The sequence below is a fragment of the Phalacrocorax aristotelis genome, chromosome 6 (genome assembly GCF_949628215.1).
Source record: "Phalacrocorax aristotelis chromosome 6, bGulAri2.1, whole genome shotgun sequence".
Lineage (NCBI taxonomy): Eukaryota > Metazoa > Chordata > Aves > Suliformes > Phalacrocoracidae > Phalacrocorax > Phalacrocorax aristotelis.
Genome location: NC_134281.1, coordinates 10,355,015 through 10,379,571, shown reverse-complemented (window position 1 = coordinate 10,379,571; position 24,557 = coordinate 10,355,015). Strand labels below are relative to the sequence as shown.

The 24,557-nt window shown below is 39.2% G+C and overlaps 1 protein-coding gene across 28 annotated transcripts in view; it reads right to left on the bottom strand.

Moving 5' to 3' along the window:
• Positions 1-24,557, bottom strand: part of FHIT (fragile histidine triad diadenosine triphosphatase) — a 628,816-nt gene that overhangs the window by 145,564 nt on the left and 458,695 nt on the right. For 15 of the 28 annotated variants that reach the window (XM_075095830.1, XM_075095828.1, XM_075095825.1 and 12 more), the window contains 2 exons: positions 3,155-3,300; positions 2,240-2,269 (listed from right to left, as the gene is read on the bottom strand). In XM_075095830.1, coding sequence (XP_074951931.1) covers positions 2,240-2,269; positions 3,155-3,300 — 176 coding nt within the window. Of the gene's footprint in view, positions 1-2,239; positions 2,270-3,154; positions 3,335-24,557 lie in introns of all 28 variants that reach the window. The other 13 variants (XM_075095806.1, XM_075095807.1, XM_075095805.1 and 10 more) reach the window with 1 other exon arrangement.

The following is a 24,557-nucleotide window of genomic DNA, read 5'->3' as shown; positions in this document are numbered from 1 at the left end:
CTGATAGCTCTTCCCATTTTGTAGTAAAGCTTTGTACTGACCAGTTTCACAGCCAGTACTCTTCCCCTGCTTCCTGTAATTCTTTTCCTGCATAGCACATACAGTAGCCTATATTTATACAGGTATATAGAATTATACAAAATTCGAATGCAAAGGACTCTTGAAGCCATCTGGTATGTGACCCCATTCAAAGCAAGATCAGCTACACCTAATTAGCTCCTGACACACGCTTGCCTATCCTATTGAAACAGAGACTCCACAAACTCCCTTGGATATTTATTGTGATGCTTTGCTCTTCTTACTATTAGAATATTTTTCTAACATTTAGTCTGTTTTGGAAATTTGAATTAAAAGTTCCCTTAGAGGAAGACTAGATTATTGTGCATTCTGATACATGAAGAAAAACACATATAGAAACACGTGACACATTGAATTTAAGGTTTATAAATTATTTGTAGATCACACAGGTGGTTTTTCAAACGTTCTGATTAAAAACAGTTTAAATGGAACCAGCTATTTGTGCATCCACCTTATTGTTCACTTTAAAGAAGATCTTGATCATAGTAATTTCTTCCCCAATTCAAGTTTTGAAAGCTCTGAGTTCTCTGAAGAAAATAGTTGTTGGCATTTTTGGATAGTAAACATCCCAAAGTGATGATGATAAATCACCGTGTTGCCCAATGATGCAGAAAAGTAGAGAAACGTAAACTGCTAACCTCTGATTTATGAATACACACTCTTTATTACAGAGTCTAGGGGTTCACAGCTGTAAGAGCAGGTCATTTTCATCTCATTGCTTATTAAAAGTGTGAGAAGAAAGCACAAAGGGTGGCTACCAGTTTGCAATGTATTGGATAGATTAACACTTAATGTTCTTTGTCTCCAGTTCAAGAGCAAAATCATACAGAATTTCTTGCCTTTTTAAGGCTCACACAAGCATTTGTTTCTGTTCACAATCACAGAAGATGGGAATTTTTACATCTAGTTTTGCTCATTCATACTAGCAAATTTTCTCACATTGTAATATAATCATTCCTATAAAAACTTTTTTTTACACAGAAAAACGTTAGTCAAAGATACTAAAAAAATTCTGTGATCTGCTTGTTAAAACATGTTGGTGATAATGACAAAATTTACTTCAGAAATTATTTAAACTAAGTCTTTCACCTATCAACAGGCATTCCTAGTGAAACCCACCCAATGCACTCTAAGTCACAAGCCGAGGGACCTGGTTTGCCACAGTACTGAAGTAAATTGTATTACATTCCTTCATCACTCCTCAACTTCCCAAAGGTTGGGGATTTTCTAATTTCTTCTTCTCACTCCCTATTACCTCTGTGCTAAATATTCAAAGCAGGCCACGAAAAGGACTAGGAAAAATAAGGTCAATACGGCAAATTGGAAAGAGGTAAAATGTTTCTATACGCCATCGTTTGGTTGTTACAGTTATCTTAATCAACCCAAACAGCTTCTTCGAGACATCTAATTTGATTTTACAAAGTGCTAACCCATAGCCATATTTGACTTTCCTTTGATTCCAAATGTAAAAAATAGCCTTTATCTAATGTTCAGGCATATAATCTAACTACACATGCATTTGCATTTGCATTACGAGGCAGTGAAACATGCCTGGAGAGCCATCTTGGATGTTATCTATGTTATTACTCAAGTGGAGAGTATAATCATAAATCCTCTCTTCCTCTCCACCCCCCTGCCTTTTTTTCAGAAGTACACTTAAAATCTGTTTTTAAGCTTCACTGGCTCCATTACATTTGAACTTCAGTAACAGGAATGTGATATGAATATGTAGAGAGAAAGCATAGACAAAAGGTATATTTTCATACTGTTGTTCAGTTTAACTGTTCCTATAATTAGCTACAACTCATTAGACAATAAAAAGACAAACAAAGAGACTATGAATAGCAGGGCAATATTTTCTCCATAAAACAAACAAAAAACTTTAACAGATGCCTCTTTTCTAAGGCTTTCCTTGAATAAATACACCCAGCAGCTTAGAAAAGATATTTTCATGATTGAAAATTTTTGTCTAGAAAGAAAAACTGTAAATATTATCCAGTGTAATCTCAATAAAAAGTACTTACAGCTATTGTACACTTGGGATTTTTTGATCTCAAGGATAAAATCACGATCCAGCAATGGTCTGCAGATGACTAGTTTTGATCTTTTATTAGTTCTTATAATTGTCTCTTACTTTGTATTCTGCATAATAAGCACTCACCTTCACCGTTTGTCCAGCTTCAGGACCATCCTGTAAGCAAAGGGAGAAGTCTCAGGTCAGAGGAACTAACACGGATCACACAGGGATTCAGAAATCTTACTCAATAATCATTTACATCCAATTTCACTGTATGTTAATTTAGCAGATTTTCCTGGGGACCATTCAACACAAAGGTTTTGAACAAGGCGCCTTTCCATATCAGGCCATGACAAAGTGAGAAACTGTATGTTAGACCACAACACCGACAGATGTTATTTTTCATTCTTTCAGATCATATTTTTTAATAGCTAGCAATAGATTTCGGATCCCTGTGAATATAAAATCAGTCACATAAGTGACAATTTCATTGAAACATGCTTGCTTAAATTGTTATTCTAATGAAATGGGCTTAGTCTCCTGATTTACTTTAAACAGAGCTCTTTTTTGCTATAAAATCACCCAGCACAAATAACTGAAAGGTCAGAATTGATAACATATTTACATGGCTACATCTCTTTGCTTGCATATAAATAGCTGTGAGCAGGAGTTGCCCATTTCCATCACAAGCAGTGGGTTACCTGGTGAAGAGCAAGAGGTGGCTGCTTTCTCTGGGTCAATCCTGCAAACGCTTCTGTGAAGGAAGAGCATTTGCTGAAATACTCACAAGCAAGCACTGCATTTGGGAGTGTTCACAGGCTTATTACAAAGTTTTGCAGTTATTAATTATCCATACTTTTCTGCTGGTTTGCCTCTTAAGTTTTTTCAATGGCAAATCTGCAGACTGCAATGCAGTTATTGTGCATCTTTTTTTTATTATTATTTTGCATTTATTGCCCCTTTAAGTTTGAATGTCCTTTTGTCCTTGGACTAGGGAAGAAGGTTGAAAGCTTGATAAAACAAACCATTAAACCTTTTTTAGTTGGCTGGTTTACAAACCTGAATTGAAATGGTGAGCGAGGTGCCGCAGAAATGTTTCTCCACCACATTGCCAACCCTCTGCGCTGTACGAAATAAATCGGCCACTTCCTCAGGACACAAGTCACGGAAACGCTCCACTGGCCGCAGAGGACAAACAAGGACATCTGAAGGTGGTATTGTCAAGGCACAAATGCAAATCTGGGTGGTCCAGAAGAACAAGTGACTCAATCCCTAGCCTGTAACCTGCTTCTGATCACTTCTGGATTGCCTAAATTCCCCTTCTCCAAGGGTTATAGCAAGAGCAACTAAAACATAAGGCTAAATACAGGGAATCATACAATGCTGTGTTCAGAAGTTTTCTCAAACCCCTCAGATATGGGCAAAATGACTAAAATATGTAACTACTGAGACACCTAAAGGAAAGCAGTTTTCACAGACTTGAAATTACCATTTTGATGAAGAGATGCTCATATATAACACCTCTGAAAGTCAGAGACATTTCCTTTTGTGATTAAAAATGGGGGAAAGCCAAAGGAATTTAAGATCGGTTTGGGCGTGTGATCTGAAACAGCAGTTTTACAACACTTTTCCACATACGTGGTATGTGTCTTTGAAAATTTTGATCTTACACGTCTAATTTCAGGTACCTAAATGTGAAAAAAAGCTGACACTACGCTGATAATAGCGGATCATTTATTTCTACATCAGATTAATTACCATTCACAAGGAATGCTTGCCTGTTATAAATATTATATGTTTTTGGAAATACATTAAGACAATTAAGACTGTTCCCTTTTAAGCACAGTGTTCATGACACTGCAAATATACTTTGATTTTATTCTACCTTGGTGACTGTGCTTTGTAAGTCAGTGAAATTAAGCTATAAAGTAAATAATGGCAGTACACAGGGGCTATTCAGTCACCTGATCTGCTGTGTTCACATAAATTAATAATTGGTATGATTCCTCACTTGAAAGTCAATTTTGTAACATTATTAATAGGGTCCAGAATTCTTAGCAGAGCCTCAGTTGTGTAAATCCAACAAGCAAGCACTTGGGACTTGATTTTCATTTCAATTCCCTGAAGACAGGATTTTTTTTCTGACTTACAGCATTGTGTTTGCAGAATAAAGACCCCAAAATCACCTTTAACATCACTTGAACTTTCATGACCAAAGGCTACAAAAATTAAAACCTTATTTTCTCAGTACTAAAATCAGTGTTCAAAGGACTATTTGAAGAAAATTAAGTTCCATGCCATTGTATTACAGTCATTTTTATTTTTACTGCATCTTGAAGCCTGAAGGTATTCAGGAATATTCTCTATGCTCTAGGATATATAACTAGGAGATGCTCTGTAGTTAACAGGTTCACACAAAGGTTACATCAGCCTGATTTTCAAGAACTGCATGAGACATTTGAAATAAAGAAGGAGTAATACATGTGAAAGATAATTTATTTCTATAAACGCAGAGACAACATGTTTACATTCACCAAGTTTATCACAGGATTTGCAGTTATAATTCTGATTGGAGGGAAAACCAGATATATTCTGGAAGTGAAGTAGTAGGGGCAGGTTTTGATCATTTCTCAGAGTCCAGATGAGGACAGACAAGATTATAATGGATATTTGCTGAAGTGGGAGCAGATTTTTCGAGCAGGCTCCACAGCTACCTCCCAACAGAACAGAAGACTGGCCCCAGCTGCCAGTGTTAATTTGCTTTGAAAATCTGTCCCTCACATTTTTTAGTACAGCATCAGCTATGCCACCACTATTCCCTTTTTCTCTTGTTATAACTTATGGTATTAAAATTTAAGAAAGGAAAAATATGTATTTAGAAAGCAGGTACTTGGAAATAAACCAACTCTGGACAGGAACAGAAAGCCTAGTTTTGTGGTGTTTTAGTTCTAAAATGCTGTGCCTCTTGGAAAGCTACTGGGTGTAATAAAGCTTCTGTAATTTATTTGTGCCTTCCCAGCACACTGTACAAAGCACCTCCATAAAGGATGCTATTGGCTGAACTTAGGGCCCAAGGGAAGAGCTGGAAACTTGCTTGGCAGACCTGATTTCCATACCAGGAATAAAGGAATAGAAAAACTAATTAAATTTATTCATAAAAAGGAAATCCATGTCAACAGTAAAACAGGAAAAAGGACATTCGTTTAATCTGAGTTCATTTTTCAAAAGGAGAGAAGGGAAGCTTTTACCCTTAGGGCATCTGATACTTAAGTAGATAATTATCCTTCTTCTGCAGCACTGCTTTATTATCATGGGTCAACGAACCATTTATAAATGAAGAATTTCCCCTCACTTACCTCTAGCAAAGCTGCTGCTTACATTGAGACAAGTTTCCTTTCCTGCTTTAGAATTTTTTCCCAGCAGTTTCTCACCCTCTCAGACTCACACATGCCTCACCAGCAATTGTTTTTTCTCCTACCTAGCTCAGGGCAACAGCCACAAGTATGAATTTCTGCATTAATCATGGTTTCTACAACCTTATATTAACACTGTACTACTTGTCACTGTGATGCACTGTGAAAAACACAGGCTAAACGCTGCTTGTGAGAGCTTTTGTTTCCATAGCACATGGCAGAGGGAGAAGAGAGAGCAGTGTGAGTGCTGGTTGTGACCGAGGCAGGACATCTGTTTTCTCTTAATTCCGTCACTAATCTGTTCTGTTGTCTGGACAAGTTGTCTCTGCACCTCTCTCTCTCCTCTTCCACACTTTATCTGTCTTATCTGCTTAGATAGCATTTGCCAGTTGGTACAATGGATGTTTTCTTATTAAGCCGTGAGGCTCTCTGCTCGTGTGGGGCTGCAAAGCGCTCCCACAATATCAAACGATTTGCCCATAAACCATGTCGCTCTGCAAAACGGATTTTCACTTCCTCCTTACATTACTAAGACTCATTTACAACTCAAACTAGATTTTAACCATATTTCTGTCTTTGAATGTGATAAATAATTCAAAGGCACAATCACACACTGGAGCATCTTTACTGAACTTTCCATCATTTCAAAATAATTCCACAAAGAATAATGATAGAAATTCTGAATCAGAACTAAATTAACATGAGAATGTAATTAGGACAGCATTCAAGTTATATTTAACTATGAATATATAAAAAGGCAAATGTTAGAATGAATTCATGGATTTGAGGTCATTAAGAAAACAACCATCCACTGAAACTTTAAATCACAGTTTTTAACTACAGTTTTTAACACTAAGATAGTTTTTCACTTTATATCCTGGTCAGATTTTACTCTGGATAAATGCTCTATTCACCTCAAAATTATTCCTGTGTTTAAAATTAGATAAACTGTTCGTTTCTTTCTGCAATTACCCACGGCAAACACTGCTATGAACTACCGATGTGCTTCAGGTGACTGTGTATTAAAGATGCAAGTGAAAGTGAGTCTGTACTTACATCTATGTACAATTACTCCTTAGACAGAAGCATCTACTGCCACCTGAGATGTCTCAGGGCATCCAGCTGCCACTCCAGAAGGGCAGGAGTCCCCCATAACCACTGTGTCATAGCCAGGTGGGAAGCCTGAGTCATCTTAGGGTATCTGAAATGACAGTAGGTGCCTCTTTTTGGACAACAGCCCCACCTTCCCAGAATAGCTCAGCAGGACAAGGGGCTGCTACCCAGCAGACACGATGCATGATTGAAGACAGCATTCTGTCTTCAGAAAGTTTGAACTTTATGTTTCTTTTCTCTAACCACCATAATTAATAATTTTGTGATTTCTTCATTCATTCTAAACTGCTACTGACTGATGAAGTTTCTATTTTTAAGCTTTGATGTGCACAGCTGTTATTTCCTTCAAAATCTCTGAGTCAGTCCACGTCATTAGAGTACGTGCAATTTAATATGTCAACTTCCCCATTTTAAGGAGCGGAAAACCTTCATACCTTATTATAATCTGTGATCGTACATACCTCTCTCTAGATCTTGCAGGAGTCTTTCAGCTGCCTTACTTTTTTTCCTAATACTTAAATACACATACACAAATCAATATGCATACCCTCACACACACTATAAGCTCCATTAAAGATTTATTAAACAATTAGGAATGTCAGTATTTTCCAAAGACTACCAGTAGATAGTAGACTAAAACTCCAGGTATATTAGTGGAAGTGCATAACCCTAAAGGAGCAGTAAAGCAACAGTGTATCAGACCCATTACCCTCAAACCGAGCTAAAAAACCTACGGATGACCTATGATTTCAGCAAAATCACTTGACCTTATATATTGCGCACAGCAGCCCACCCCCTGCACAACCTTGGGTGGCTTGTTTAATGCACCAAAGCCTGTGAGCCTCCTCCATAATTCAAATTAACAGCCTCTGCCTGTTGGTTTATTAAACTGTAACCTGTTTAGAAAAGCTCAGACTCATGGCCAAGGAAGGATGGTTCAAGTTTCTACACAAAAACAGAGCAAGGATGCTGAAACCCATGTGCCAGCTCTCAGCCCTTAACAGTCAAGGTTGCACACATTTCTGTAAATCTCTTTCACACTTTCACTGACTTTTCCACCATAATAACCGGACCTCTTTGAGACTGGCATTCTGAGGCATTTACTGCAGTGTGGTTCTGCAATGGGCACCTGGACACTGTCAACTGAACAGAGTTCAATTGTGCCAAACACAAGTAGAAATTCCCCATGCACATGTAAGTATTTAAGGATATGTTCACACTGGAGATTATGGGTCACTACTGAAAGGGGAGCATTTGTTAACTGCATAATGACTTTAAGTTGATCAGACAGATGGGGCTCAGATTCTGCAAGAAAAGCAAAACACAGGGCCAACACCTGCATGCTGACCACTTCAAATACAATTTTCCTTCCACTAATATACATAGAGTAGGGGCTGAAATTCAAAGGCACCATAGCAATTTTTATTTGCTTTATCTGAATTTTGACTTTGAAGCCCAAATTATTGTAATTCCGTATTTAAAATCTAAACCAGGCTCCGTGTTCCCTTAAATGGGATTCTGATCAACCCCACAAAGTGCCCGTTATAAATTTTCACACACAACTATCAAGGTAGACACATTCTGTAGTTCTGAAATGTTGGAAAAATGGCCTTGGGGGGGAGGGGGGTCATAAAAAGAAAGAAAACAAAAAAAAAGAAACCCCAAAGAGGTTAAAATCCCCTTTATGTGACAAGCTTTAGAACTAAACATGGCTTTTTTCTGGTTAAGTCCATTAGTGTGCTATATAGAAAACATAATTTCAGTTTTGACTTTTGTTTTATTCCTGAATTTGAACTTCAAACAGAACAATTCAAAGCTTTATAAAGGAAAAAATTAAAGGCACTCCAGGTACTGACGTTCTAACAACAGGAATAAAGTTCTTTTTTTTGTGTGCGTCTTTTGAGGAACCAGTTAAAAACATTAAAATTGACAGGTTTTCTTAATATGGAGGCTTTAAAAGAACCAAATACAAGGGGAAAAAGTCAGTTTATCTAAAAGTGAGAGGGTAATTGCTTCTTTATGAAGCTCCTGGATTTGACCAATATTGTTAGTTTTCTAAACTATTTGTTACAAAAGGCTTTAACTTAGGGAAATTATTTATGTTCAATGTGTAACATGGTCAGGAATCCATAGCTTGCATTGGGATGGAAATACTGTTCCTGTTCAGGAGACCTTTTAAAAGATTTTAAAAAGCCTTCCCTCTCACAACTGCACAAGAGTCAAAATCTCAAAAAAATAATTTCAAAATATATTTTAAAGATAAAAAGTAGTAGTTAATATAATTTCGATTACTTTTAAAACTCTTGAAATATCTATGTTAGCATTCTAACATTTTTACACAAAAGCAGTTTAGTTAATAATAAAAGTTTTCCTTAACAATTTAAGTCAAAATCAAAACTGACTTTTTCATTAATATTTTGGTTTTGACTTACTATTGCTTCATGTATTTCATAAGTTTGGGTGAATAAGTTAAAGCACAGGAGTCTCTGCTTCCCCCTCCCGGCTGAAAATACCCCGATCATTTACAGAGCAACTTTCAGCAAGAACCGCTGCCTTGGCGATTGGGGCTTTGCTCATTTGGGATTAATACAGGCAGTAGCACCATGGATACTGCTAACCATCTTTCTAATTTCTCTTTCTAACAGCAGGAAGCATTTGAGAGACATGTAGAGATGGCATCCCTTGAGCGCGAGGCTGCTCAGTAGCCAGGTCAGCCCTCATCGAGGTGGGAAGACAGTACCTTGGTGTGGCTGCTGGGAGCTCAGAAGCCAGAAGAACCTGCTGCAGAAGACTGCAATAAATGATTATTTCTATCTTATGCATCTGTATGAAAGACCCCTTCTGCACATCCATAAGCTAGCTGATGAGAATGCAGAAAAAACACGCTGTGGGGAGCTGGGTGAGGGATTATTCTTTTCTTACACTCTGTTTTACATGAATTTGCATCAAGTGCCCCAAGCAGAGAGAATCAGTCAGAGGAAGCTTCAGGTATTAAAACTCACCAGGACATTGTCCCCAGATTCAGCTGAGGAGTGTAGGCAGGGGTATTGAATTTATCATTGTATCTAAGCAGAAGTTTTCTTTGTTCAAAAGCTCTAATTGCTAACAGAAAGAAGTCCCATAGCTCAGAAAAAAAAACCACAGGAGAATGCATGACTAATAAAATTAATATAACTGAAAAACAACTGCCAGTCATTTATCTTTTCTCTGCCCTTGAACAATTCTTCACATTTTGAAGGCTACGGGAGCAATTTCTCTATGTGAAGAAAACAATAATGGTTCCACAGACACTGCCTATAGCAGGAATTAAGGAAGCAAAAACAACTGAAATAGCATATGCACCTACACATACAAGGCATCAAAAAGCCTTTAGAAGTGAATCAAATACATATTGTGCTTCATTACGACAACAATACGTCAAGGCATCCACTCAGTCCCCACTAAGCCCACTGAATTAGGATGTACATAAAGCTGTAGTAATGCAAGAACTGACGTCTTCCCCACCCCCACCCCACCCCCAGGACAAATGTTATTCAATAAGATGGAGTGATTCACTTTTGGAAGGAAATCTGTAGAGGCTGTTTGGATTAAGAGTGAACATCTCATAATAGGAAAAGGTGGAGGAGCATTCTTTAGTGGGTTTTACACGTAGAACTGGATTTAAATATATTTTAGAAGGCTGCTTTGGTACAATACAGGAAATAGTACAACATAGAGCTTGCTAGTTTGGGAGAAAACTTAGCCATGAACAATAAAGATGATTAAGAACCGATGAAAATGCAATAAAATTCCAATAAAAACTTTAAAATTGCTTTAGACTATTAAAACCACATGCAACACATTTTTTTTTTGATCTTGCTATGCCACATCTTAGCATTAATAAAAAAACTCATTAAGATAAGACAAATTATCTAAACACAGTTGATCTTGATAAGGCAACTCAGTACATGTTTACACTAATAAAGAAGACCAGATTTATGCAATGAAACAGAGAATTAGCGGTTCCAGTGGAACCAAGAGCAATCAGCGTAAATCTTTGACATGGATGTCTCTGCACTATGATAACTTCTAAGACCACACTGCAGCTTTTATACAGTGGGGTTTTTTTACTCTACCTGATCTTCTCACCCCACTGAAGCTACTTAAAATAATTCTTCATGTCAATGAAAGGTGCAATAGTTCCAAGAAATAAACAATAAATATTATTTTACTTTTTCTGTAGAAAAAATGTCAATACATCTAAATTAAATATCAATATGGCTTATAGTCTAAATCATGCTAGATAATACACCGAAGTACAAAGTACTACTACTCAAAGTACAGTGACTCCACAAGACAGAGGGCCACAGCAGGGAAATGTGAGATTCAGAACTGTTCACTTTTCATTTTAAACAATCCTTTCGTATATTTGATATTCCCTTTAAATGCCTTTAGGGTATGTCAAGTAGGTCACTAAAAGCTCAGTTCCTCATAGCAAGTGGTATTTTACTGTAGGATTCGTCCTTTTCTGCTAGCAACTGACCTCAGGGGCAGCCTCAGGCAATAGCAGGTGCCTAAGTGGAACCACGGTGAGAATAGCCGTGGGAGAGTCTGTGGCTCAGAAACATGCCTCTGATCCAAGTTTCATTTGGTGGAAATTTACTGCAGAACTAAACTTACATTTATACCAGGAATCGTGATCACATTCTAGAATCACATTAAGCTTTTCATCTTGGAAGGCCCAAAAGCAATAACCACCAGCCAAATTGGAAATGTAGAAGTCCCAATACAAAAGGCCTTCATCTACAACTGCTATGATGCTCTAAGAAGACCCTATAAAGAAATACTGCTGTACAGCAACCCATTTCAGTGAAGAACTACATCTGTGTAGCTCCAGATGCTATATCCTACTTCTAAGTATATGATGAAACTATTCATAATTACATGAAGCTATCTATGCATATATACCAATTATAAACGTAAAAGACCACCGAATTAAACAGCCGTGTCTGAAGCTGACAGCAGAAATCAAACAACACTTGGGGTGCAACACCAGTGGGGTTTTGGCCTGAACATTGGAGCAATGGCATTTGCCATAGAAACTAATCTGTTCACGCAAAGCAGCTCAGAAGCTACAAGTCTTGTTCAAATGACTTCCACCACCAGAAGACTGCACTGAATTGAATTTACCAAACTTAACTCTGTTGGAATTGCAACATGTCATTGCAAAGCCTCATTTCAAATAGAGGAAGTAAGCTCATGATCCAGCCTCTCCACCTGAGAATAAGAAACAACTTGTGAGAAAATGCTTCAGCATTGGGTCTTAATTAAAGCTGTGGCACCATCATATTAAAAAACCAATGTGATCATTATGAAATTATATTCTAGTTTATGACTCAGTAACTACAATGAAGGAAAAATTAATTAGTAAATATTAGTTATGAAAAATTTACTTTCTTGCAATTTATTGGGTGCCATATTCCTGGCATTAAGTTCTATTGGCAACAATCTTGAACCTGATAGAAGGTCACAATAGAATGTGTTGGGAATTGAGGTTCTGTACAAACTGTAAGCTTTATTGACATTGTTGTCTATGGTACCCACAAGTACAATGTTTTTTTCTGTTCTGGGCATCTATGGCAGAAGACAGCAATAAAATAAACAGATGACTATTTGGTGAATCTCCCTGGGATTTATCTTGCCTAATTTTGAGTTAAATTGGTTTAACTGACAAAGAAAACAACTGGATTTGGAACTGTGAAAAGCCAACGCTTTATGGCAGTGTTGAAGTATCTTGTTGCTTAGGAAGTTTCACTCCTCCCATCCTCTTCTATTTTCTCCACAATTAAGTTATTTCAAGGAAGGTTCTGTTGGACCCGCTGCTGGAGAAGCTGGTAACAGATCCATTTTCTCCAAGTACCTATCAATGGCAGATGATCAAGAACTTTATACATGCTCTTTATAACTCGGCACTAAGTCTATGCTGAACAGCACAGAGAAAGACGAGCTGTGGTAGCATATGCCAGACCAACAGTGTCTTCATTTCATAACCAGTGAAGCATCAGCTGGAGGAATGCAGTACAAGATCAATTATCAGAGTAACACAGGGGACAATGAATATGTTTGGATAATCAAGGTTTCAGGGAATGAAGGTAATTTTGAACGTAATTGATAGATAATGAGGAACATGAATAACAGGGAGTTTTGGAAAACTGAATTTGGATAATTGAGACTGCCTTACACTAAGTGTATTCCTCAAAGAATATTGTAATGTCAGCTGGGACTTTCAAAGTTTTTGAATGGAACAAACCACCAGATTCCCATTAATTTATCAGAAGTGGTTTTCTACCTAGTTCTGTGTGGTGCGTTGACCCCGGCTGGATGCCAGGTGCCCACCAAAGCTGCTTTGTCACTCCCCTCATCAGCTGGACAGGGGAGAGAAAATATAACACAAAGCTCATGGGTTGAGATAAAGGCAGGGAGAGATCGCTCACCAGTCACCACCACTGGCAAAACAGACTCAACTTGAGGAAAATTAGTTTAATTCATTACTAATCAAATCCAAGTAGGGTAATGAGAAAATAAAAACTAAATCAGAAAGCACCTTGTCCCCCACTCCTCCCTTCATCCCAGGCTCAACTTCACTCCCAATTTCTCTACCTCCTCCTCCCCAGCAGCGCAGGGGGACGGGGAATGGGGGTTGCGGTCAGTCCATCACACCTTGTCTCTGCCGCTCCTTCCTCCTCAGGGGGAGGACTCCTCACACTCCTCCCCTGCATCAGCGTGGGGTTCCTCCCATGGGAGACAGTCCTCCATGAACTTCTCCAGCGTGGGTCCTTCACACAGGCTGTAGTTCTTCACAAACTGCTCCAGTGTGGGTCCCTTCCATGGCGTGCAGTCCTTCAGGAACAGACTGCTCCAGCATGGGTCCCCCACAGGGTCACAAGCCCTGCCAGCAAACCTGCTCATGTGTGGGCTCCTCTCTCCATGGGGCCACAGGTCCTGCCAGGAGCCTGCTCCAGCATGGGCTTCCCACGGGGTCACAGTCTCCTTTGGGCACATCCACCTGCTCTGGTGTGGAGCCGTCCACAGGCTGCAGGTGGATATCTGCTCCACTGCTAACCTCCATGGGCTGCAGGGGGACAGCCTGCCTCACCATGGTCTTCACCACAGGCTGCAGGGTAATCTCTGCTCCGGCACCTGGAGCATCTCCTCCCCCTCCTTCTTCACTGACCTTGGTGTCTGCAGGGTTGTTCCTCTCACATATCCTCAATTCCTCTCTCCAGCTGCAGCTACACAGGTTTCTTTTCCCCCTTCTTTATTATATTATCCCATAGGCACTACCAACATCACTGATGGGCTCAGCCTTGGCCAGTGGCGGGTCCATCTTGGAACCAGCTGGCATTGGCTCCATTGGACGTGGGAGAAGCTTCTAGCAGCTTCTCACAGAAGCCACCCCTGTAGCCGCCCTCTACTAAAACCTTGCCATGCAAACCCAATACATTCTGTTAGGGCATTAGAAAACCACTCCAATTAAAGTCAATGGAGAGCTGTGTTTGTCTTAAGCTGAAAGCTCTCATGGCATATTTTGCACACTTAGTTACTGAAATTGCTTCTAAAGCAAGATGAGCTATGCTGTTCCAGGGAAATATTCCATGAGAGTAGAATGAGCTTAAATTACAAAGGAGAGAAAGAAACTCTTCCAAAAAAATAAATGCTCTTTACACTCTTTGCAGGAATGGCTTAGCCCTCAGTAAGAACATCAGAATCCTTCAGAAAAGTCTGAAAAGCAAGAGAACCTTCTATCTGCCTTATGAAAGTGTTGTTCAGCACACTTGCACAGCAGAAAGGCAAATCATAGTACCTTTGCCTTGCAAGATCACATCTTTGCTGCTGCACCTAACAATAAATCTGCCAGTGTATTTCCATCAGTTCTTTTGAATGCTTAAGTTGCAAAGTCCATGATAAAGAACCTAGATGAGTATCTTTACTGCATTGGCTAATACGCAGTTAAAGTGGGTGTAGTAGAGAGATGACTTTGCAAGTAAAAGAATTTATTATTTTTTAAAAAAGAGTTATTACTTCTTTGCTGATTAGCAGGACCTGCTGAAAAAAAGAACAGTTGTCAATCCAAGGAGTACTACATTATTCACCAGTGAAGCCCAGGAGCATGCACATACCCCTCCATGCATTCAGGAGACAGGTGGTGACCCTTAAAAATGTTAATAGTTGTAGGGCAAGGACACTGAAATTGTAAACAAAGGAAATGTAACTAGGGGCTGGTAGAGGTATTTCAAAATTAAGAGGAATATAGCAGTAGCCTTTTCTGCAGTTTCTGTATCTGGAGATTAAAAACAACCAGTGCAGCAAAGCAGGGAATCAGCCTTCACTCAGCTGCAGTAGAGGGAAAGGTGGGGTGGAAATACCAAAGACCCTGTGTAGTGTTTAAGTGGAGACTCAGAGACAGTCCTACATGAAAATAAATTATTTTAAGCTACTATTCTTTAGCTACTTAATTTTAACAACTTATTTCATATCTGCTTTAAGACAAAAAGCTTGGTATCGACAAGAATGTTCACAGAAAGTGCATGTGTCAGGGGAAAATGCTCCCAAAGATGCATTTTCCCTCACCTATCAGGGGAGTCAGTTTTGGATAAGTCATACTAGCTGAGAAAATGTAAAACAGATGTAGAGTACATCTTCAACACAAAACTACCAGTATGAAGACCTCCTTTTAAAACAAAATAAAACTCAAGCAGAGATGGTAAAATACAGCTTACGAAACACCCAAGACAATGAAAGTGATAAAGGGGGGGTGAATCAGAAAGTAGGTCTCCCCCCTGTTCTTCACTTGCATAATAAGCCCTCTTGGGTAAGGACAACAGGGCCCTGTGTCATGACTGCCTCTGTAGATGCTGTTCTAATACTATTATTGTCATTAATGCTCATTGTTCCCAGCTCTGAGCATCATAGCTAGGCATTTCAGCATGCACGGTACATAAATTCATACTCTCATGCAGGACTCCTGCAATATTCAAGAACATGAGAATGAAGAAGACAAACTAGCAGTTTAACTCTGAATAACCTGATTTTGTGTGTGTGTGTCATCTGAAACCATTACTTTAATGTGATTATCTGTTTTTATTATTTCCTTTCTGTGGACTTGGAATAAAGACACAACTGAGACTCTCTCAGACACAGTCATTGGCATCATTACAGTATTTCTACTGTCATCAACAGAGATCTGATCTGTAAATCAAGTTAGCCTGTAAGGGCTACTGAAAAGCAAGCACTCTTTATCATGCTATTGCATACCCAAGCTACCACCTCCTCTGGCTCACTGGGAAAACAGACTGTTTTAGTTCCTTTACATAACCAGAGGAGTTCTTAATGCACAGATTATTGACTTAGTGGGGTTTTATCATGTCCCTGTGTACCAGGGGATTCCTTAATCCAGGACTTCTTTACATGATCTATTTTCATGGCTCTTTTTATTGTCACAGTCTGTCATTATAATGATTTGCAAATCCAGAACCAGCATATGCTTAGCTCCTTAACAGGTGCTCAAGGAGGAGGGGGGAAAAAGGCATTTCGCCCCTCTCATTTGCCCTCTCACACTCCATAAGTGCCAAGCCTCATCACACACAGCATGACAAAATCCCTGCAGGGCTGAGCACAGCAGGGGGTTGTGTGGCACAATGATGGCTTTCTGCCCCCAGGAGCATTTCCATATCAGCCCATCACCTTCACAAAACCAGCAGGATGGAGATCCTCCTTTGCCACTCTCCACAGAGGTCAGCCTTTGTGGAGAGGCACAGAACATGCACATATTCTCAAGGAGCCACATCCATCAGACCAGTACTTTACAGAAACAGGAGCCTCCAAGAGCAAATACGGGTCTCAAAATTGTCTGCTGCACAACATCAGTTGCTAGTAAAAGCCACTGATGTTTGATTCCTCTGTTGATACTACTGAAAGTAGCCAGAGATGTTCGTCCCTAGTATGGGGTCACTGATGGAAAAAACAAATGTTCCAAAGCAAATGGGTAATGTCACATAACTATCAAGGGGAGACCCTGAATGTCTCGAGGTTGAGAGATCAACAAAAAATCAACTGAACAAAGGGTATGTAAAGATGTTTGCAGAGGTGAAATCTCTTGTGTCTCCCTCTGTGGGTTTCTGCTCAGGAGAGACCTCAACCTGCTCTCCTCCCTTCTACTCACTCCTCCAATTTATTGAACACCAGTTGCATAGGCCCAAATAGAAACATCCATATGAACCTCAATACCTACATGAAGCTCTCTATGAGTGCTGTAGAGTGCAAGGACAGGGTTCAAGGTTATCAGATGCTTTAGGCTGAGGTCCATGAAGGCAAGCATATGATTTTATGGCCCTTCAACCCTTACATCCTACTTCACCCTCATTAATAGGTATTTCCCTTGCCAGTGTTGAAACCAGTGTGGGAATCTGCAAGACTGCTGTGCACTCCAAATTAATCACAGGCCTAAAAATCCCACTGGAGCAAGGTCTGTGTAGCTGTTAGCACTTCACAGCATGCCTACATACCCCCAAAGATTTGGGCTGCGATCTCTGGTTTGGACCTCTCAGTGTTACCATAATACAAGCTGATAACAACAATATGTCACTGTGTTTGTTGTTAGCAGACAGTTCCCTGGAGTGAAGAAAAAGATGGTTTCAATTTGACATGTTATCAATGTTAAAAAAGAAAGTAAATTTATGTTAAAAAAAAAAACCTCAACAAAGAAAGATGACAGGACTCCAACTGCATCCTGGAGGTAAGGGAGAAAATTGATGTTGAATTTGGTATCACAAACTTTGTTTCAGCAAATAAATTTCTAAATCTCGGTGTTTCTTCCTTAAATTACAAGCACACGGTGTTTCTTGGGGGTTTATGATCACCATCAAAGCTGTCTTGCTGAGAAACATGGATGTCTTTCTCTTTCCGAAGGTCACAAACTAGATATCCCATATCTACGGGCTGAAAGAACAGGAACATTTGGTACTCCTCCAAATGAAAGCATCTCCACTGTCATTTGTTCAGCTTCCTCTTGTTAAGCTGCTGGATATGAATCACCCAACGACCTCCCAACATGTCAGTGATGGCTGTGTATACTGTTATAAAACTCAGTCTTGCAAAAGTGATGTGCATTCTTGTTGCTCTGGAAATTAAACACATGTTCTCTACAGAGTACCCTTGAACATGCCTGTCTGCATTTCACATGCAACCCCGTGCTGATACCACTGGTGTGAAAAACATTTGTGAATCATTTTTCCTGGGCTTTGCATTACTATCTTAGGCTTCTTATCAGGCTGGTCAGAAACTGGTGGCACAGTCATTCCTGGCTGCATGTCACTGGTACAGAATGGAAGACACAAGAGATGCCTAAGTGGGAGGAAGTAAACTAACAGCAATATAACTAAAAAAGGCAGAAAACACTGCTTTTCGGTTGTTTATAGGAACTTCAAAGTTCTCCTCAGTTATAAATCATTCTGAGCTACCACTCTGCCTAAGGATGGCTGTACTTTTGAAGGTGAAAGCTTGAAGATCAGACCTTGGGTGATAAAAAGAATGTTGGTTCCACTACAGACAAAGTCGATTGCAGAGGAGATAAAATGTTGTCCAAGAATAGGATAGATCAGGCTGAGATGTTTTTGCCATGCAACTAGTCACCAAGAGATAAAAGTGTTTCTGCAGGATAGATTTTTAGTAGGAGAGAATTAAGCCATTTTTAAGCCATATTTGCCATCAGAAAGAGAAAGAGTAAATAAAACTTCCATTTGACTACCACTTTCTTAGGACATTTGATTAGAATGGCAAGTTACTGAACAAAAAATCCAACCTTTTAAACCAAACTTTTAAAAAAAGTCTTAAACAAATAGTGAATAATTAAAAAAAAAAACAACCCTTGCAGCCATGGTGCCAGATCCAATTATACTTGTACTACTAATTTATAAGTGCAAGATAAGCAAAGTTATCATCGGAGATGAGAAGCCAAAGAATTATAAGAGGGAAGGGAAATTGTTCTGTAGCAAAACATGCTCAGGATGTCCTCAAAAGAGGAACCACAAGGCAATTTAATGTTGCTTCAGTCTCTTCTGTTCCAGAAGCAGCTCATCAGACTGTGTAAGAACACAAAGAACTGGCTCATAAAACTTTCAGACAAACTATGTTTAGAAAACATTTTAAAAAAATAATTTAAAAATCAGCCTTTTCCTGGAAGAAAGTGATTTGTATGCAAATATATCCCAACATTTGTCACCAAAACTGAAGGATTTTGAAGTGAGAGAAGTTTTTTTGAATATAAAGTTTATCACTGCTTTGATGAAATGAGATGCCAGCTGCGAGGTTGCTGCTGTCTCCTTTAATAGCAATTAAAAGGATGGAAAATGGAGCTCTAGCTTCGTGCTCACAAGCAGAGCTGACACCACAACATAGCACAACTTTGACACCTAAACCTCCAGTGGCAGTAGCTAAGACATCAAGGGTCCTACATTTAAAAGTAAAACACTAGATTTACCAGTAACCTCTATGACCTGAAGTATTACAAAATGCATGAAACACTCATGTATTACGTATAATAATTTAATGTTTTCCAATAAGAGGAGGAATGGGGAGGCAATGTCTGAATAAAATAAAAAGCACACTCTGCTGCTGAGAAAGACTGGTCAAACTTGTGTTGTTTTACATGTTTGAACCTTCTTTCAGTTAGTTCAGAAGAGTGCATTTGCCCTTGGGCACCTTGGAGAGTTTCACCTGACCCTTCTAGCCAGCAAGGACCACGCAGGAAAGAAGTACCACAAATTGCACCCAGTAGCCACGCCTCCCTCCCCAGGCCCCAGGGAAGGGACAAGCTTTCCAGCACACTTCAAAGGTCAACAGGAGCAGACAGAGCTCAAAACCATTGGGCTCACTCAGAGAATGCTTTGTCAGCAACTCTGTCTTACAGATCTTAGATTTTGAAACATTCAATAACCCCTCCGTTCTTTTTAATTACACACTCTGCAACTTTATCTGCGCTTACAGAAATTCTGCAATAGTGAAATCCTGCAAAGAGGAGTTTCCTCGTCTCACAGTAATTTTGACCTCAAGAAGTACTGGAAAATTCAAAAGACTTGCTTAGATTTAGAAAACTATCCACACTTCAGATGCTATCGCCATTGCTCTGCAATAGTCGATTGCTAATTGATTTCCTTTAAACTTGTGTAAGCTATAGATATATAGATGTGTACGTGCATTGAAACTCAAAGTGTGTTTCCTTGTTCAAAGGAACTCAAAACATCTACAATCTAAAATCTCCCCAAGTGTGCTCTAGGACAACCTACAGGACAAAAGTAAATCAGTTTTAACAAAGAAGAAGAGGTTACTAGAGTAGTGAACATCTCCTTAAAACATCTTTTTAAAAATTCTTTTCTCGCCTTAACTGACATACCCACACAACAATTGTGTTTTAGGGGATGACATTTCTGAAACTGCCACTGATCTATCAAAAAAAACCCCAAACAACCAGAGAACTCTCACTTGGAGGTTTAGCTTACATGCCTGCACGTACACACCTGCTTCCTCTGTTTGCATGCTATAAAAGATCTTCCAGAAATAAGAGTCCCAGCAGGTGAAGGCTAAAGTCATTAAACATCATTTAGAATACATCAGAGAACAAAAAGTTCCCACAATGGCAAGCACAATGCAAAAGAATACATCTGCACATAACAGCAAGTAAAACGTTGTGGAAGCAGATGTCAAGAAAATGGTTTTACCTTGATTCAGTGTCCTCAAGCAAAAGGATTTCAGAATGTTTTTCCAAAACATGACTTAACACTGATGGACAAGAGACCAGGCCCAGCAGCTGAGAAGGGAATATTCACAGCTCCCTTCTCCCACAACATATCCGTGTAGGTAATAGCACATCTTGATCACTCACCCTGCCTTGGGCACGTTGTGCCGCTGACACGTGGGAGGCCATGCCCAGGGAGCAGAAGCACGGGCGACCAGCAGCACGTACCAGCTCCACTGCAAGCAGGAGGATGCAGCATGGTGGGGGGACAGCCCTTACCTTGTGTGTTATGTTGTGCCGGTGCCCCGGTGCATCCTCCCAGTGCTCAGGGGCCATCTCACAGCACAAATCATGCCACTGAGAAAATGCACCTGAAAAATCTAACATACTACATTATCTACCTTTAACTACAGAAGTAAATGCATGTACAGAACAAGCCCCTTTAGAGCTGCCAAACGAGATTTGAAACCCAGTTTCTTTGGCATGGGACACACAAATCTTCTGCAACAGCTAAAGGAGATCTTGACTTACGGTGGGAGCGGCACAATGATATTGTTTGTTTTGCACACAAACCTGTAAAAAGCAGAACAGTTTTGGGGCTTCAGCTTTACAAAATAGTTTTACTATTCAGAAATGCTAAAAGTTTTCCAAGATAACAACTTTTTTAGCTAAAAGAATGCTTAAAAAAAACAACAAAAAAGTAGAGAAGAAAGTACCCTAGGAGCCAACCATCCTGCTCCATATAATCCCCAAACATGCTGTGTGCAATATGGAATATATTATTGTTTAATATTTTTGCGTTACATAATTTAGTACAGCACTGGATGTTGCAAAACCTTTTAACCCCTGCATCTTTTTCATTCTCAATTTCCACAAAAACTGGTCACTTTTCTCTAAGGAAGTAAGGTATAAAGTTAATAAGGCCAGTAACTTTTTATCCTCACAGAATAAAAATTAATAAATTTTTTTAAAAAAAAACAAACGAAGAGAAACCCCAAACAGAAAAATTCATTAGTGCTAGAGTTTCAAGAGGGCAACAGAGCTGGCCTCACTTGGAGCACAGCCTCTTACTCAAAAGAAAAATCAAGGGTAGCTATTGCCTCTTTTTGGAAGACACAAAAAAGCAGTTGTAACACCATGTCAGGCAATGTAAATATGCAGGTAGGTGTCCAATTACTTCAGCTTTAAAGATCGGCGCAGTCTGTCTCTTTACAAGCAGACAGGGTGCACACAGGTTTTGATACCTATGCTTGATGTACTTACCTTTGAAATCTGGCACTGCTGGTGACTGTTGTTGTTCAACCGCAGTGCATGTATGCAAAAGGTAGATCATTTTCGTCATGCTGTGCAGCATATAGCTGCGCCTTTCAGACTAAATACCTATACTGCTGAAGAAAATGCCTTTTTTCTTTTGAAGTAGGAGAGTACAGACCTCAAAGGTTCATTTCTTTGTAATGACTAAGACCCTAATGAGCATAACCAACACACTATTACACCAGTTCCGGAGTTACATGCAAATTTATCCAAGGTAGATCTTTGTCAATACATCTCATAGCACAAATCCACATTGCAGAGAATAAAGTTGGTATAAACTATGCTTTCATATATTACTTCATATTGAAAGAAATATTGGTGACCTTATCCAGCATGACTGTTATAATAGTAATAAAACTGAATCTTGGAAGATTACACTTCTGGTCAAAGCAGTAAAATGTGACCTTATGCTATTCAACACTGACATTTATTATATTAATTCAGACACAAAAACTGCATTAAAATGATGTTAAGTGTCTAAGTTTCAAGCACAACAGCTAAGAAATTTGATCTGCAAGTAAGACTTCTTCACCAACTCTCCATTTCACATTTCACCAATGCAACACATATGGCACAAAATCCTTAATGCTGCCCAGAGGATCTCAGATCTGGTAGTTTGGCTTGTATCTCAGCCATAGGGATCACGGCAGGGGCGACACAACGTACTGCATCTACAGTGTTCATACATATTGCCTCAATATAAAAATAAAAATAAAATTAAGAAAAACAAACAAACCCAGAATCAGAAGTTCATCTTTGCTCTTCAAGTGGAAATATAAAGGGCTAAATGCAAAATGCTGACCAACAGTCTGCAACAGGAATTACCTTTTTTGCAGTAATTTTCAATATTGCAGCAGCATGTCCATTTCCAACAGAAAAAAAAATCTAGTCTCAGGTCAGCAAGGAAGATCGAGGATTCTGCAGTCCCATGTACTCTGAACTCCCACTGATTTCAGTAAAAATACAGGACATACAGAGAGCAGCATATCAGAGCAGAGATGTGCACTGCAGAACTCAGAACAGAATGAGGTCTGGAGTTATTTTGGGATGTAGCAAAACTTGAAAAGTAGAGCTATCTGGCATTCTTTCTTTATTTTTAATTCTGTAGTTAGTGTTTATTCACAGCCAAATATTGCTATACCAAAAAAAGATTTATCAGGGTTACAAGGTAATTCCTGGTTTAAGAAAAAAAAAAAATTAGAAAAGACTCCAGAGTCTAAGTTATCTCAGATCAGGCAACAATATGAGGATTCGAGCATGCATTTGGAGCATGGTAATTCTGCCCAGAGATCTGTCTTCTGTTATGAGTATCCTGACTGTTCCATGCTGTGTTACACGCTCACAGTGATTTTTAATGAGAAATTCAATGGCCATTTCAATAACAACAAATAGCAGGATATTAACTATTTTTCCCAGAACAGAACTCTTATTTTCTGGCCAGCCTGAATTTGCAAATATGCCTAATTTTAACAATTCTGGAATTAAATGAGAACAGTAATGCTTCCTGCTATGTTGGCAAGGTGCAAATTTCTGGTTTAAATTTCAGACAGAAAGAAATGAGAAAAATGTTGGATTTTTATAATCCAAGTTGCGTAATCTGTCAAGAACAATGATTTGTGCCTGGCAAATGCTGATACACATTTTTATCAGAGCTAAGCAACATCAGCTCAGTGAAGAGAGCAGAATCTTCCCCCTCCCGGCCTGTGGGCCTGGCATTGCAAAATGAAGCTTACAAAAAAAAAGTTTAAAAAGAAAAAAAAAGTGGGTTTGTCATCAGGGCGGCAGACAACCGCATCTATTTCATTTCAGTAACCTCGAATACAGATTCAGCTTTTTTAGGCTATGACTGACAGAGCTGCAGCTCTCCTGTAGTAAGGGTGACATCTCATTTCAACAGCAGCTTCACCCCAAGACAACTTTCGGGTATGCGCACCAGGCATACTCTCTTCCCAGACCCTTCAGCTTTGCAGGAGCATCTCGACAGCACATTTCTGTAGGAGAACTACTGCTCTTCTGCCTCGGCAGAAGCTGTTCCCCCAGCGATGGGCTGACAGTGCCGTGCTGTGTCTACGCAGATCCCTTGATTTGGTTCCCTTTACCTCTCAGGGGTGCAACTGGGTCAGGGTTGTTTTTTTTTTTTAAAACTTCTTTTTGACACATTTCAGCAGGTTTCTCCTAATCCACCCATATTCATGCCTCATCTTCAGATAACGTGCTCTTTTAACTATGCATAATGCACAGAAGGCCCCAACACCTGAATATAAAAGCTTGCTTTCTTTGCTTTTTACCTGTTCTCTGACATTATTTGCATCCCACTACGATCCATCTCCTCTTACTTAAGAGGATAGAAATGTGACAAGTAAGGCATGTTATGAACTAGAGTATTTCACAAAAAGTCTGCCAAGCCCTCCATGGCCAAACTAATTATAACTGTAGTCTCTCCAGCTTGATGAAGCTAAATGGAGACATACAAAACTGGCTCTGAAAATAGAAAAACATGCAAGTGAAAAATGTTCATATGGGGAAATATGCATAGAGCATTGAGGCTTCAGGAGCAGCAGTTTATAGACCCAGTTACTACTACATGCATTTTAAATTTGAATGCCTCCTCAGTATTCATGAAGTGTACCACAGTTCAATAGTTGTTTTCATGAGTTGTGCCTTCATTAGGTGAACAACATTAAACACCTGGGATACTGTTCAAACTAGTCCTAAGGGGCAAATTTTCATGACAAATGAGCTGAGATAAATTTTACAACTGAAAAAAAAAAATCTCAATTTTGCAATGGTAAATTTACTACTTGTTTCAAAGAAATAAAATAAAGCAACAAAGACACAAAGTTAATATATT